General features: G+C 37.5%; 1 protein-coding gene across 5 annotated transcripts in view; it reads left to right on the top strand.

Moving 5' to 3' along the window:
• Positions 1–15,113, top strand: part of GSTCD (glutathione S-transferase C-terminal domain containing) — a 72,847-nt gene that overhangs the window by 44,303 nt on the left and 13,431 nt on the right. For all 5 annotated transcript variants that reach the window (XM_055698476.1, XM_055698467.1, XM_027802604.2 and 2 more), the window contains 3 exons: positions 12,615–12,730; positions 12,947–12,991; positions 13,407–13,535. In XM_055698476.1, the coding sequence (XP_055554451.1) occupies positions 12,615–12,730; positions 12,947–12,991; positions 13,407–13,535 (290 nt within the window). The remainder of the gene's footprint in view (positions 1–12,614; positions 12,731–12,946; positions 12,992–13,406; positions 13,536–15,113) is intronic.

Here is a 15,113-nt window from a genome sequence, read left to right as displayed (position 1 = left end):
GGGAAATCTGCTATGTTCCTGCATGTACTGTCTATAGGCTGCCTCTTAACTGTCTCTAGGGTTGGTCCCCTGGAGGCAAGATCCTGTTGAACAGCTGTTGGCATGAGCGGTAGGGGCTTCTGGCCCTTGTTCTGACCTCAGCAGGGGCCCCTCCCTGGTTCCTGCTGGAGAAGGATCTCTCCTGTTTCTGCAAGAGACAACTGCTCTTAGCCCCTGCTGAGCACTGAATTCAGCAGGAATTAGCAGATCCCCTTTTCCAGTTAAGATACTTGCTGTCAGTCGCTATATTAGGCTTATGACAGGTAAAGAAACCATTTGATTCTTGCTTCATTGTCAGGCAGTGACGTCTTCATCTGAAGAAATCTTGCAGAAAATGAGCAGCTCCTACTTCAAGTCTGGATGTTGCTGAGATCTGTTATAATATTGTACATAGGTAAACCAGCATTCCTGTTGGGGTTAGAGACATTTTTCCACGTTTAGCACAGCAGAGGTTGCTTTTCCCTTTCTTTCATTCTTCCCTCAAAGTTTTATCGTCTTTTGCTTTTTAGGGTTTGTATTGATGTACTTTCCTCCTCACATCTTACTCAAAAACTTTGCTATAAGTGATAAATGGGTTTGAGCACATATGGAGTGTTAGGTAAAGGGCTGACTGCTCAGGTAGCAGCATCAGAAAAGGTAAGGTGAGGACAGGGGATGTAAATTTCAAGGACCGCTGCTGCAGTAAAGATGTTATATACGAATCTTTCTGCTGTACTGTTTCCTCTGACACCTGCCCTTTGAGCAGGATGTTTAGCACTTGTACTACCTGTAACATATCCATTTGTAGAATCATAATATAATTCAGGTTGGAAGGGACCTCAGGCAGTCATGTAGTCCAGTAGAGTCAGTTATGAGGTCCTGCAATGGCTTGTGAATTCTAAACACCTTTATTTTCCTTTATGTCATCTTGACCTTAAAGAACTGAAAGTAAGGGAGAAAAATGATAGAAAAGAGAGAGGAGTACATGAGAGGCAATATGTGAATAAGTGTGAGAAAAAGAAATGAAAGAAGGGTAAACACAATGTAATTTTTTTCTCACAGGTCTGTCATGACACAGTGTTTGATATCTTCCTTGAAATGCCATGATTGTATTATATTGCCTTCTTTCATTTAAAACCAAAGTAATTCCCTGATCTTTGGGATTCTGTAAAAATAGCTTAAAATATGAATCTCAAAGGCTTCAGAATGAGAAGAAGGATGAACAGACCTTGTCAGTTAGCTTAAAAGAATAGTAACTCATTTTTTGAACTAACCTGGTGTTTTGGGAAAGTTGCTGATACATGATTTTTCTAAAGATTGCTGTTGGCAATATTATAACATGAAAAATTTAGAAGAGCGTGACTCTACCAAGTACATACTAGTGTGGATAACACTGATTAATTTGAGTACCTATAGAGGCTTCATAAACTAGTACAATAAAGTTTTAAAATAGTGCAATTTTGTTTTTTAACTAACATCTGAGGAGGATGTGGCTACTAGATTGGATGTGTAAAAATGATGTTAGCTGTTTGTGCCTGGATTGCTTTTTGTTGAATATTCAGAAGATGGGTTTTGAAGCTAAGCAATTGGAGAAAACCCCAAGAACTTTTGTACGTAGAACATAGTTACAGGGACAGCCTAGTATTAACTTTAATTTCTTTTTACTGGCATCTGTTGATCTTTGATTTTTTTTTTTTTTCTTTAAAGGTGACTTCTTTGTTGCCTAAAATCCTCTAATAGAAAAAAAGGAAGCAGGCCAAATTCCTGCTTAGGTTGTTAAAGGTCAGTTTTCATAGCTTACCTTTTTAGACTACCCCAAGATAGTGTGTGTGAGATGAAGGGGTTTTTTTATGCCTGAAGTGATAAAGGTATTTTGCAAAGCTTGCTTTAATAAAGAGCAGATTGGTTAGGGACTTCTGTCTAAAAAAACCCAAGAAAATACTCTCTTGGAAGTCACTTGTATTTCCTGTCCTGCCCTGTATCCATATATTTTAAACAACACATTGTAGCATTCTCTTCTCCTACTCCCTTGACTGTATCTAAAATACCACCACATTTGATCATAAAAGCCTTTATATAGTAAAAAACAATGCGTACGCTGAGGTTTTCTTTTCTGGCCTTGTATCTGTTGACTGAAAGTGCATGCTATACATTCTCCAGAAGGATAGTTTATAGGCTCTATTTGTGATGTTTGGGGGTTTGGGTGGTTTGTTTTGTTGTTTTCGGTGTTTTTTCCTTTTTGTTGTCGCCTGTCCGTCCCCCCGTCCCCCCCTCCCCCCAACGAATGTTAATTCCGTTATTTTACATGTGTGCATGTTAATAACTTCATCAATGCTGTTTGTTAGTTCTCTTAGACTTGCCAGGAGCATTGAAGTCTACAAAGTCTGGTCCTTGCAGAATGAAGACTGATGTGTGCTGAACTGCAGAGCAGTTCTGAAGTGCAGAGCAGCTATGTGTTCTTAGCTGTAACAAGGCTCCAGGCAACAAAAACTTGGCTTTGTCAAGCCTTTTGTTAGTCCCATGCTCCTCAGATGTTAGTTAACAAGATAACATAAACTAACACAACTTTCCTGAACATCTAATTATTGTTGTAATGAACTGGAAAAGTTAAGACACAAAGTATCAATGAAAATATCCAACGATCTGACAGGAAAAGGTAAACAGACTCTGTGCCAAGACAACTTCATAGAAGTTTTCTTCATTTAATAGTAATTGCTACAATTAGAAATAGATGAAGCTGTAGCATTGGCACATGTACCTGTTACGCCTTTTAAAAAGTAAGCATTTACATGCCCTTTTACCAATAACTAAAGGCATGTGGTGTGTTCCCAAACCTTGTAGTTCCAGAACAAGTTTTGATAAACATCCACTGGGTGAAAAAAACCACAAACCAACCAAACAAAACTCCAACAAAACCAAAAAAACCCACTTTCCTCTGAACTGTTTGGATAAACTGTTTGGCTCCTGATTACTTGTAGTCATAAAAATGCACTCTGGGCAGCAGGATAACTTTCTGTCTGCTTCAAACAGCCATATTATAAACGAAGCTATTTTATAAAATGTTAATAGCAAAAATAGATGAGGTTTCCTCCATTGCAACCAGATCCATAAAACAGTGTTTTCCCTGAATCTTTAGTTCGTTCTTTTGTCCTCCAAAAGTGAGTGGAGAGAGAGCTTAAAAATGGGAGGAGGTGAGATGCAGAGAACAGTAATAAAAACAAAATCCTTCAGTAAATGATGCTGGTTTTTATTACTCACTTGCTCTGTTCTGCTTATGTCTGTGATAAAGTAGGGTATTTTGTAATAGGATTAATGCATTAAAATTCTGATGCAGAAGTAAAGCAATATTTATACAATCAGAGCCAGATTTTTAAATTTTTGTTTTAAATTTGACCCATGTCAGTTACTTTTACAATTCAATCAGTGGGAAAACTGTTTTAAGAGGAAATAAAGTTAAGCCGATGCGGGAAGTCTGAGTTGAAAAGGAGACACTGGCTTGTTTTGAATGTACCTATATTAATTACTGTTGAATATCTACATCGGTTTTGGTTAAAATAATACTTTCATGTGTGTATATATATACACATATATGTATGTGTATATGTATATATATTTTTTTCATATTGAATGTGTGATAAGAAAGATCAGAATAGTAATTTTTAAAAGTAAAGGAAGAGCAAATGAGTCAATAATAGCCCAAAGCCATCTGATCTTGTATCTGATTGAACGAATGTTTTATTCTCTATAAACAAACACAACAATTTAAATGTGGTAGAATGGGCTCGTATTTCTCGGAGAACTAAAAAATAATGATAGTTTGTCTTGAGTCATCTATGTGGGAAAGCTTTACTTATATTTTCTATTCAGAATTATTCAGCAAGCAGTTTTTCAACTTACCTGCGAACTCCTGTTTGTATTTTAGGATTTTTTAATTATTATAATCCAGAACTAGGGAAGAGGAAAAGGATGGTTTAATGTTGTCCCTTGGTGATCGAAGTAGTAAAGTTTATCTTCTAGTCTGATTTTTGCATAGGAATTTATACCTGGTTAAAAAGGGGGAGTGATTTTCACTTTGGGCGCTTCAGTTACGGCCATATGCATAAGAAAAACTAGAAGAATTGTTACAAGCAGTCTTTGTTAGCACAAAACAATTCTGTTCTGTCCTAAAATGCTGTTTTGCTTTCTGGGACAGTGTCACAGTGCCTAGAGAAAGCCAAGGAGGAAGCTGAAGTATGTGTATACCATGTAAATACGGAGTACAGCATTAGGACATGCTCAAATAAGCAGTAAGTGAGACCTACTTCATATGGTACAGTGTAGCACCTTGCAGAGAAACAAGATGAGGGTCCCTAAAAGTCACAGTAGAAACAAAGGAATAGTAGTCAAAGTAGTAGTAGACACAAAGGAATTTGGGATTAGCACGAAGAAATAGTAGACAAAGTAGTAGTAAATACCAAGGAATTTAACACTGCACTAACAGGGCTGTTACTGCTGAAAGAGCCAGTGCAGTTGCCATCATCCTGTGTAACTGCATCTTTCTGCTGCACTTTGTAGATAAAGCCTCTTGAAAAAGCTTGAGCATTTAGTTCTCGCAGTGGTCTTTGGAGATCTCTGGCCCCTTTGTCTTTATGTCACATTACGACTCTGTGAGGTTGTCTGCAAAGCCAGAAAGCACATACTTTCCCCACCTACAAGCTGCTTTTGGGTATACCTTAGGAAGGTGGTCTTGGAAAGGCAGCAAGATCAGAAGAATGAAAAAGAAAAAAATCAAGGTTTGCTGTAGTTTTTTCTACAATAAAACAATTTCCAGCATAGAGCTTTGGCTGTAAAAATATTTAATAGTTTATGGTGCTTCAGAGTAGGTCTTTTTTGTTTCTGATGATTCTGATGATGTTCCCTGGCCTTCCAAAATGTGAATTAGATTCTTAGTCTTCATACATTGGTGCAGGTAGGACAAACCAGAAATACCTCCACAATATAATGAAAATGCTAATTAAATACCTACTTTAAAATTCTGTGAAGCTGTTCAGAGTTGAAGGTTTTCATTTACTTTTTGATGACAGTGATTTCGGAAATTCACCTATTGTGCAAATAAATTATATTAGATTTTCAAGGGAAGTGTTGTAGTGGAAAGTGTAAAAACAGTGAAACTTTTTCTTTTTATGATTTGACTGATATTTTCTTTGTCACTGTCAATTCCAGCAGATTCAGTATCTTGCATTGTAAGAAGTAACCAAATTCCAGCAGGTTTTGTGTTTCTTGACTATTTTCAATCTTGCTTCTAACTCCATTTCATATCTTCATAAGCTTGTAAAATTTCATTTTAACATGTCAAATTATTTGTTTTAGCATTGGTCAGGATCAGACTTAGTTTTTTGGGTAGACTTGAATTTATTTTTCACATTTAGGTGTCCCTTTAATATTTTTCTTAGCAAAGGAAAGGAAGAGAATTCTCAAGAAGCAGCAGCGAGATTGTTGCAAACAAATTACTTTGTCCTGTATGTCAGTGTAAAGTAGTAAAAACAAATAAACAAAATCCTTTTTCAAAAATACTCTGTTAGAAGCCAGCCTTTGAATGCTGCATTCATGTCAGAGCTCGAAGTCTGACCCTTAGACCTAATGCACTTGGTACAGGAGTAAATAAGAGGCAGATTCCAGTGACAGACACTTTTTTAGCCCAACATCACTGGGAACAGCTGGACTAAATTATTTCAGAAAGCTATGCCACAATAAGGGAGCTGGATGGAAGGAAAACAGTTTATACTGAGCCTGACAAGTGGAGGGGCAAGGTCAGTGTCATTCTACAATCTAGACTGCCATGAGGAATCAGTTAGGGACATTTGGTGGTGTTAATTGTTTTACAGCTACTCTGGAATCAGAGCCTGCTTTATTCCTGAAGCTGAAACCATACTCTAAAGAATGTAACTTTTTGCTTTTAAATGGACAGATTTATATCAATTAGATGTAAGTCCTGATACAGGATGTGGTCAGACTTCTCTCTCGACAGCCACACTTTCTTTTCTGTGTCCCCCCACTTGGAGTTACACCCATGAGTAAAAACCACAAACACTATTTGCTGTATTGAATTAAAATACTGCTCAAAAAAGGTAGTCATCCTATTTGCTCAGAGTTGCCTCCCTCCATCATCATAGAAGGGGGGTGAGAGGCAGAGGAGGATTGCGACACACTCGCCTCTCACATGGCTCTGCCTTTTGATGTAGTGTTTATTTCAGACTGTGATTCAACTGGGTCTGTACTATGGCATACTTGTAGATGAAGCTGGGACCGGCTGGCCCATCTCCTGCAACTTCTCCTCTCTCCTCTGGTATGGTCATGCAGTAAGAGTAGGAAACAGATGTAGCTGAAGGCTAACAGTTCCCTTCTTGGGAGGGAGGGGAAGGGAGAGAGGTTAGTGCAGTGAAAGGGGGCAGATGGAAGATGGCCCCAGGCTGGGGAAGGGGAGGGCAGATCTTCAACTTTCAGCACTGGCCCACGCAGATTGAATTAAGTGGCTGAAGTTGAAGTAGAATATCATTCGAGTAATGAAGGTGACCACTGGACCACAGCAAAGTTATTGTCCTTGCTAATTGTATTTATTACAAGATTTGGCAGAGTTCTTTATAGCAAGGTATTATTATTTCTGACTAGTGAGAATATTTGTAAATAAATGTCAGCTTAGCTGTCATCCTTCATCTGTTTGAATTCAACTTTTAGTAGCAGTTGCATAGGAACCACTGTACAGCTGCATTAGTATGATGAATGCTATATATGAAGAGGAAAAAACCCAGCCATAATGCAAAACCAGAACAACCACCCCCAAAACAAAGCAGTAAACAATCCCCCCCACCTGCAAACAGGTATCAGAAATAGTAAAGCAGGAGATAACATCATCAAGGTGAAGGAAATATAAGCTGAGTATTAAATAATTAGAATATGCAGAATTATCATAAGGAACTACTAGAAAAAAAAACACCAAACCAGCATTGGTTTCAGAAAAACTTGTTCAGCTTAGTATAAAATAACTATTGCTTTTGCTTTATAGTTACTGACCCTTTTTGCTGTCCTAAGATTAAATCTTCTTAATCAATATAGCAATAAATATACTCTACCTGAATTTCTGTGAAAAGCAGACTAATGTTATCATTTGAATTAGTTATGTGACGCTTATGGAAAACCCAATAAAAAGATATTTGTGCTAGAACATTAAGTGTGCAATTCTGCTCTATGGAGTAGGAGAATGCATGCATTGTGTGTTATATGTATGTTTTAGTAGCTGTGTGTTCAGTTGTGCTGTGTTATGACCTCGCAGTTGAATAGGGTTAAAGTCTTAGAGGTGATATTTGGGCTTTGCTTATTTAAGGAAACTTCAATGACTTCTCAAGTTTAACTTGAGAAATATGGAAGTATTATTTGAGGACAGAAGGATTATATGAACTTGAACACTAAAGAAAGGTAATATAAAAATAAAGGGCTTTTTGCCTTCTGCCTTGGTGCCAAAATGCAAGACCTCCAAGTGCCACAGAGACTTTAAAATTCTGCTTGACAAAAGCTGAATTAACAGTAATGTTGGATTCATGAAGCCAAATAAAGTAATTTTGTTATGACCGTTAATTGGAAAGAAAAATGGATCTTTCTGGGATTGTGTGGTAAGCTGTCAGTTAGGTTCTTAAGAAGGGAACAAACCATTTTACGGGGGCCTTTCCGCATATTGTAGGAAAAGACCATATTCTTCAAGGTTTTGCCTTGTAGGGCTCAATTTCCAGCTTGCTTTCTTATTGTTCTTGAAGACAACAATTAGCATTGTTGGCCATCACAGGGCTTGAGAAATGCAAAGTGAGCTGTAGCATTTTTAGACACAGAAGATTTAGCCACATTAGCTCACATTCTCTACAGGCTATGTCACGGCTCACTGTGTTTCTGCAATTCTAGCTACCAAGCTCAAAATACAGAGGTAGAGCAGACAAAAGACCTATTGATTCAAGCGTGATTTTTTCCATCTTTCAAGGGAATGTATGTATGGTACTTATTGTCTGCCCATTAAGGGAGGATGAAACCTGGTTTGTTGGTGACCATGAAGAGTTAATTTTTAGAGATTTTTTCAAGGCTATAGGCTAATATTTTTTAAAAGTTTTCTCACTAATTTAATACTCAGGAGGTCGACTAACTACATAGTGGATCTGTTGTTGCTGATGAAAGCTGTTAGCAATTTACTTTTTGATTTTTAGTGACTCTAGGATGTGTTTGTTAACTTTGCACAGCATGAAAATTTGATGATGTTTTTCAGGATGATGTTTGTACTTGATATTAATAAATCCCAGATCTCTTGGGAAAACCTCTGGGTTGGAGAATAAGAACAGAGAAGTTGGATATGGAAGTAAAAGCATTTGCATGCATGGATTTTTGTGCTGTTTGTTGCATGACAGGTGTGGTCTGTCCTTCAGTTACAGTGCAGGAAAATGGCTCAGTACATTTGTGCTAATGCCTGTTGAGAGGCAGGAATTGGAAACAAAAGTGTCTGCCTGATCCCTCCTGCAATTATAGAGACTGAAGTTGAAAGTGGATGGAAGAGACTGATATAAAAGTTACAAGGGTAAAAAGCAAAGCTACCAGGGAAAAAAGCATTTACAACAAATCCCATTAAATAAATTGTGGCAGTTACTTGAGCTCAGGAAGCCTTGAATTCTGGAGGCTTTCCACCAAGGGAGCTTGCACTTTACACTGTGAATGAGCTTTAGGTGGTTTTCTTTCTTGTTTTCACCAAATAGAAAGATAAAAAAATCTGTGAAGGTCAAAGGTCAGGTTTGGGGGTTTTTTAGTGGGTTTTTTTGTGTTTTTTTTTTTAAGCTAATACTTGTGAGAGCCAACCCCTTTTCAAAATGAGTTGCAGTGTAAATGAAGCCACCTAAGCTTAGGAGGCAAATCTTGTTGTGTTCAACCCATTTTGAAGAACAGAGCTGACCTTTTATGTTCCCAGTGCATTTCTAAGAGCTTCTGTGTGCTTTGGCTCTCTTGAGGTTAAAAGGACAAGTCCATACTGAATTGCGTCAAACAAAAAACTCTGTTTATGCTTCTATCATGCTTTTGGAAAGCCTGTTCTTCTGGTTTGTGCTGAATCTGAAATTTTATCCAGTACTGATCAGGAGTTAGGTCCTTGCTTCCTTCTCGCTATTTGTGCCTGGTGCTGCTGCTGCTGCCCACTAGTTCTGGACCTGCAGTATCACGAGGGTAGGCTTATACCGCAGGTAGGAGTGTGCCTGCAGTTTATACAGATAAACTGATATAATTTTAAGCTGGTAGCTTGGGCTTTAGCAGTATAGGAGCTGAACAGGTTTTTGGAAGGCTATCTTGCCCTAAATGTAGAGCTGTTGTAGCAGTGTTGCTGTAAACTGGGTTGTTTAAAGCAAGCTCAGATTTACTGAGCTGAGCTGCAGTCACACCTCTTATGGCTCTGTAATCATAATCAGATTTAGATACTGTGCACGGGCAACTTCTAGTAGGCTTCTAAGGAAGCTGTATTTGTTGGAAAGTCTGGACTTGCTTGGCTGCTCATTTGCTTATTGGATGAAAGAATTCAAACGTGACTCAGTTTCTTGCTGCCTCCATGTCGTGGTTTACCAAGTACCATGCTGCTCGTTCGCTCACTCCTCCTCACCCAGGGGGATGGGGAGGAGGATCCGAAAGGAATGTAAAACTCAGGGGTTGAGATAAGAATAATTAATTAGTAAAGCAAAAGGTGCACACACAAGCAAAGCAAAACAAGGAATTCATTCCCCACTCCCCATGGGCAGGCAGGTGTTCAGCCATCCCCAGGACAGCAGGGCTCCATCATGCCTAACGGTTACTTGGGAAGACAAGTGCCATAATGCCAAATGTCCCCACCTTCCTCCTCCTTCCCCCCGGTTTACATACTCAGCATGGCGTTCTATGGTATGGAATATCCCTTTGGCTAGCTTGGGTCAGCTGTCCTGGTCGTGTCCCCTCCCAATTCCCCGTGCACCCCCAGCCCTCTGGCTGGCAAGGCCTGAGGAACTGAACAGTCCTTGACTTAGTATCAACATCACCCAGCAACAACCAAAACCATCAGTGTGCTATCAGCATTGCTCTCACACCATAGCCAAAACACAGCACTGTACTAACTACTAAGAAGAAAATTAACTCTATCCCAGCTGAAACCAGGACACTCCATAAGAGGGGAGGGCATCTGGTTATTTTGATTTTAGAGCAACAACTATTTTATTAAATACTTTATCAGGTATAATTGAAGTAATTGAAACAAACCCAATAAGGTCTGTCAATTGATGAAAACAAACCCAAGTAGTAGCCTGTATTATCAAGATAAAGTCCCTGCTTATTGTGTCCCCAACTTTGCCACAGCTGTATTTCAGGTATGGGGGATATAGCAGACAAATATAAATTAGATCTCTTGATTATTTTCATTTATTGCTCAGTTAGCCTCAGTTAGATTAAAACTACGTGCAGGACAACAGCTACTTTTTAAAACTCAGTCAATCCATTGTGATTGTGCGTACACATAGACAGAGAATGTACTTGTGTGTTTCTGAAGTATAGGATTTTTTAGGTATTAATATTACAGTACCTGTCTATCTAACATATTACAAGTTTGACCTCACAGGTTCTAACTGACACAGTGATAGCTCTTGATTTTGCACGTGATGGAATGCTGGCATCTTCCATTGGCTACAGTTAGAACTGTAGATGTTGAGAACATTTTGAACATTTGTTGATCAAGTGGTAGCATGAAAATTAGAGGCAAACAATGGAGCAGTTTACATAGATATTTGGCACACAAGGAATTGGGGTTTCTAGTATAACCTTCGGTAAAAGTGTTTTCCAAGGATCTATTCATGTGAAATAGATGATTCGTTATGATTCCTTAAAATGTATTTATCATTTTACATAATATGGTAAAGGTTTCATATCTGCAGTCCTTGTATATGTTTTTGTCATTAGAAAGCTTAATTTTGTGGGACTTTTCTTTTTGGTAACTTTCACAAAGTGTAAAAAATGTTTGAAATGTAACAGTGGTTTTATTTTTATAAAATGTACTATAAAGTATACTTACAAAGTTAATAAGAAGTGAAGAGGTTGTGTTCAATCTCTTTAAAAGTTCCATTAAAAGGTAGTACACATTTTAATGTCACCATGCAGTGCAGTCACCTAGGAGTATTTTTAAAAATGTCATTATGCTGGTTTGTTGTTTTTTTTAAATGACTGTCTGTGCAGTAACTGTGGAGAATGAACTCTGCCCTACTTCCTCTGCCTTCTGTTGTCAGTTTTTCTCTTTTCTTTGCCCTGACAGTGTAGAATGCAGTGTCTTCAAAAGTGGTTGTTTTTTCTTCTCATTCTACCCTAAACAAAGCAGTGATAGTTTTATCAGATGAGCTTGTTGAGTTTGATGAATTATTTCTAAAGTGAAATGTTATTTACAATAAGATATAATACAAAAGAATACATTATCAGGATAGAAATTTAAAAAATAAACTGTATAGTAAATGGAATTTATGATGAGATGATAATTGAACTACTTTTGTAGTAACCAGGAAACATCACTGATTTGTGGGTTTTCTTCTCAACTATTCCTCAGTACTGGGAAAAATATATATTTTATTAGAGAAAGCTAATGATTTTATACAAAACTGGAGAGTGCCCATACTCAAATGTGACATGATGCTCCAAGTAGGAAATATGTTTATATTTCTGAGAGCATTAGGATTGCTTGGTACACCTAAACTTCCTTCATGAAAACTGATTCAAGAAAGTTGTTTCAGTACCTTTTCTCTTACTGTAAATATGAGCTCATGAATATTTTTACTGTCAACATTTATGTCAAACTTTGCTTTCTGAACAAACAGAAAAGAGTATTAAATATCTGTCAGCACTTTGTTAGCCCCACTGAGACAAAATGCATCTTTACAAATACGTAAGAGCTGCCTAAACAAGTTCATTGTATCTGAACCAACGGTATGTTGGACTTTATCAAGCACATTTGTAGGAAATTAATAGTTTTTCTGTTTCTGGTTGTTACAGATGTGATGGAAAGCCAGACTTTGCTGCGCAGGAGTAGTCACTTTGAGAAGTGCCTCCTTGCACACAGTCATTTAAATAAACAAGACTGCTTGTTGTGAAAATTGAAAATTGACAGGACAAAGAGTACAACTTTTAAAAACAAGATGCTTAAGGATAGTGTATAGATATAGTAAACAGGGATTTATTTTGGCAGCCTTAATGTGCATGGGTTTGAGCTCTGTTTCTGGGGATGATTCACAGTTTTGGAATATAATCAGGCTAGAGCTTACACCAATTTGGTTAGTTAACATGAAGTTTATATGAGTCCATTCCTAAGGATACATTAACATCAACAACCAGAAAATAATTTTTTAAATATGGTAGAGGTACAGAGAAAGCTTTGTCAAGTATTTGTGAATTTAGCTCCAAGTGGATTCAGGTGCTCAAATGTTCCAGCCAGTTTTTAGTCTCAGCCATAAATTTCATTTGCAGTGATTTGCTGTTACTCATTTAAAGTATCAATGTTGAGAACTGCTGATCACGCCTTGGGCATTTTCTCTCATTCCCAGGGAAGATGTCTAGAGACCGGGCTCTGAGGAAGCAGCAGCAATTGAATAATTTGGTAGCAGCAGTGACAAAGCTTGCTAAGCCTGGAGATGTGATTGTGGATTTTTGCAGTGGAGGGGTAATGTATATTCTTGTTTATATGATTTGGTTTCTTTCAGCTTTCATCTTTGCAGTTGTGGGTGGTTGCTGCCACAAAGCTAAAGTACAAATGCTGAAATTTTAGTTGCTTTTAAGGGTTCTGTTACTGGTTAGGGGATGCTTGTCATGTAATAGGTCAACAACAGGGGACACTGAAAAGTGACTCAGATTTTGTTGTTTGTTTTTGTTTTCACAGGGCCATGTTGGTATTGTTCTTGCTCACATGATGCCATCATGTCAGGTAAATTCTAAAAAAAAAAAGTACAGATGGTATGAGCTTTTGGTCTCTGATAATCATCTTAAAAAGATGTGCGTGTAGGAAGAATAAATGTGAAGACAGATGTGTCTCAGTAGAGGACTTAGATTTGAAACATGCACATTTTTAGCATAATCCCAAATGTGTGCAGTGCTTTCCTGAGAAACAAAAGTTATAGGAAAACATAAAATATTTGCAAGCTGATGGATATTAGCAAGTTATTAAATGCATTCCATTATTGTTGGGTTTCCTGCTAAGCATTCTGGAGATGTCCAGCTCTGCTATAAAAATTTAGTTTTTCTCAATTAAACTACAGTGGTTTGTGATTGGTTGTTGGTAATGTTATACTTTGATTTCTCAGTATTATTTTGCCTTACTTTCTCCTATGGATGAAATCTAGGTGGTGCTCATAGAAAATAAGGAGTTATCTCTGATCCGTGCTAAAGACAGAAGTGATGAACTAGGTTTAAACAACATTTGGTTCATTCAAGCAAATTTGGACTATTTTAATGGGACTTTTAACATTGGGGTAAGTGATTATAACTTTCCCACTTTAAAACTTCACTATCTGGTTAGTTATTCTCAAAACAACTAAAATATCTGAGAAAATAAAATTCTGTATGTCCTTACAGACACACATTTCTGATGCTATGAGAAGCACCCTTATTACGTTAATCTGTATTGTTAGTTTTGTATTTATTCTCTGTTACACATTGGCATCGCTTTTATGTTGCATGAGTGAAAAAAGAATTTTCTGCTCCAATCAAATACGAAAACGTATGCTGCCCAGCCATGCTGAAGAAAAAGTACAGTAGATCCTTGGTTTAATCATGTTATTTTAAAATCAGTGATTCGTTAATGGATATACTGTGGAGAAGGTTTTGAGGATCGGAAGACTACTGTTGCTCAAATTAAGCCTGAGTGCAGTAAAGTGAGATCAGAAGTGTAGTTAGGTGACAGTAAAAGCATTTTAAGATAAACAACTCAAGACTTCATGACGCAAAACTGAGAACGAACTGTCATGACAGAGTGAATGCTGAACACTCCTGTTGCAATCAGCAAGCGATACTCTGACTCCCAGTTCACTGTGAATGAGCAGACCAAAGTAGGAATCTGAGTTCTGCTGGAGCAAAGTAGGTGATTGAATACTGATTCAAAGCATCTGTGTTAGACCCTGAAAGTAAATGAGATTAATGTCCTCTCCAGAATTCTGCAACCCTAGTGAAGAGAAAGGCATAAATAATCTTTTGTAACTCTGCAAAGATTCCTGTCTTTCCATTTTATATTCTCTTAAAAGAATGTGAACTTTTTCAGCAAGCTCCAAGCTTTCAGTGTGAGTCTGACTGTTCCTTAAATCAGCCATCCAAGGACCTGCTTTGGCTGTAGCTGAGGATATTTAATGCTGAACGTTTATGGTACATCAGCAGTGCAGTTTAACAATTTGGTCAGTTTATTTAATAAAGGAAAAGAAATCCAGTGCAGGCAAAAGAGGAGAGAATAAATCATTTCAGCCCAGTCCTTCCAAATGTAAATTTCCAATTCTTGAGCATTATTTTCTGTGCTGCATTGTCATACGAATCTCAGTGGATGAGCTAGAGATGTATTTCAAAAAATCAGGATCTCATGAATACTTCACTGAATTCTGTGTGTCAGTTGTCTTGTAGTTTTTCAGTGAAATGAGTCTCCTATTTTGTCATCATTGGAGCTCCTGTCTTTAATTTTGTTGATCTGTTTTTAAGGTTAATACTAAGTTAAATAATCTGTGGAGCTTTTCTTTCATAAAAGAAGTGTTATATTATCTCTTTTAAGTTTTGTGACAAGGAAAATATTGAAGTATATGTCAGAAAAATTCACTTGGAAATTCTTTTTCCAGTCCTGTGACTTCAGTTTCTTTGACTTGATTATATAGTCTGCTCAACAGAAAAACCTGGGGCTTTCCCTTTTTGGGACACCTATACCAATTTCAGCTTCAGAATTAGTTTGTATCATACCATGATTCACTCTTCAGAATTAGCTCATTAACTCAGGATTAGCTTTCATATGCAGCCATGTTTAAGACAGGAGCTGGCTGGTTTACTGACCACAAGTATTTGGTGTGTTTGAAAGT

The sequence above is a fragment of the Falco cherrug genome, chromosome 1 (assembly GCF_023634085.1).
Source record: "Falco cherrug isolate bFalChe1 chromosome 1, bFalChe1.pri, whole genome shotgun sequence".
Classification (NCBI taxonomy): domain Eukaryota; kingdom Metazoa; phylum Chordata; class Aves; order Falconiformes; family Falconidae; genus Falco; species Falco cherrug.
Note: the sequence above shows the minus strand (reverse complement) of the source record. Positions and strands in the feature narration are given on the sequence as shown.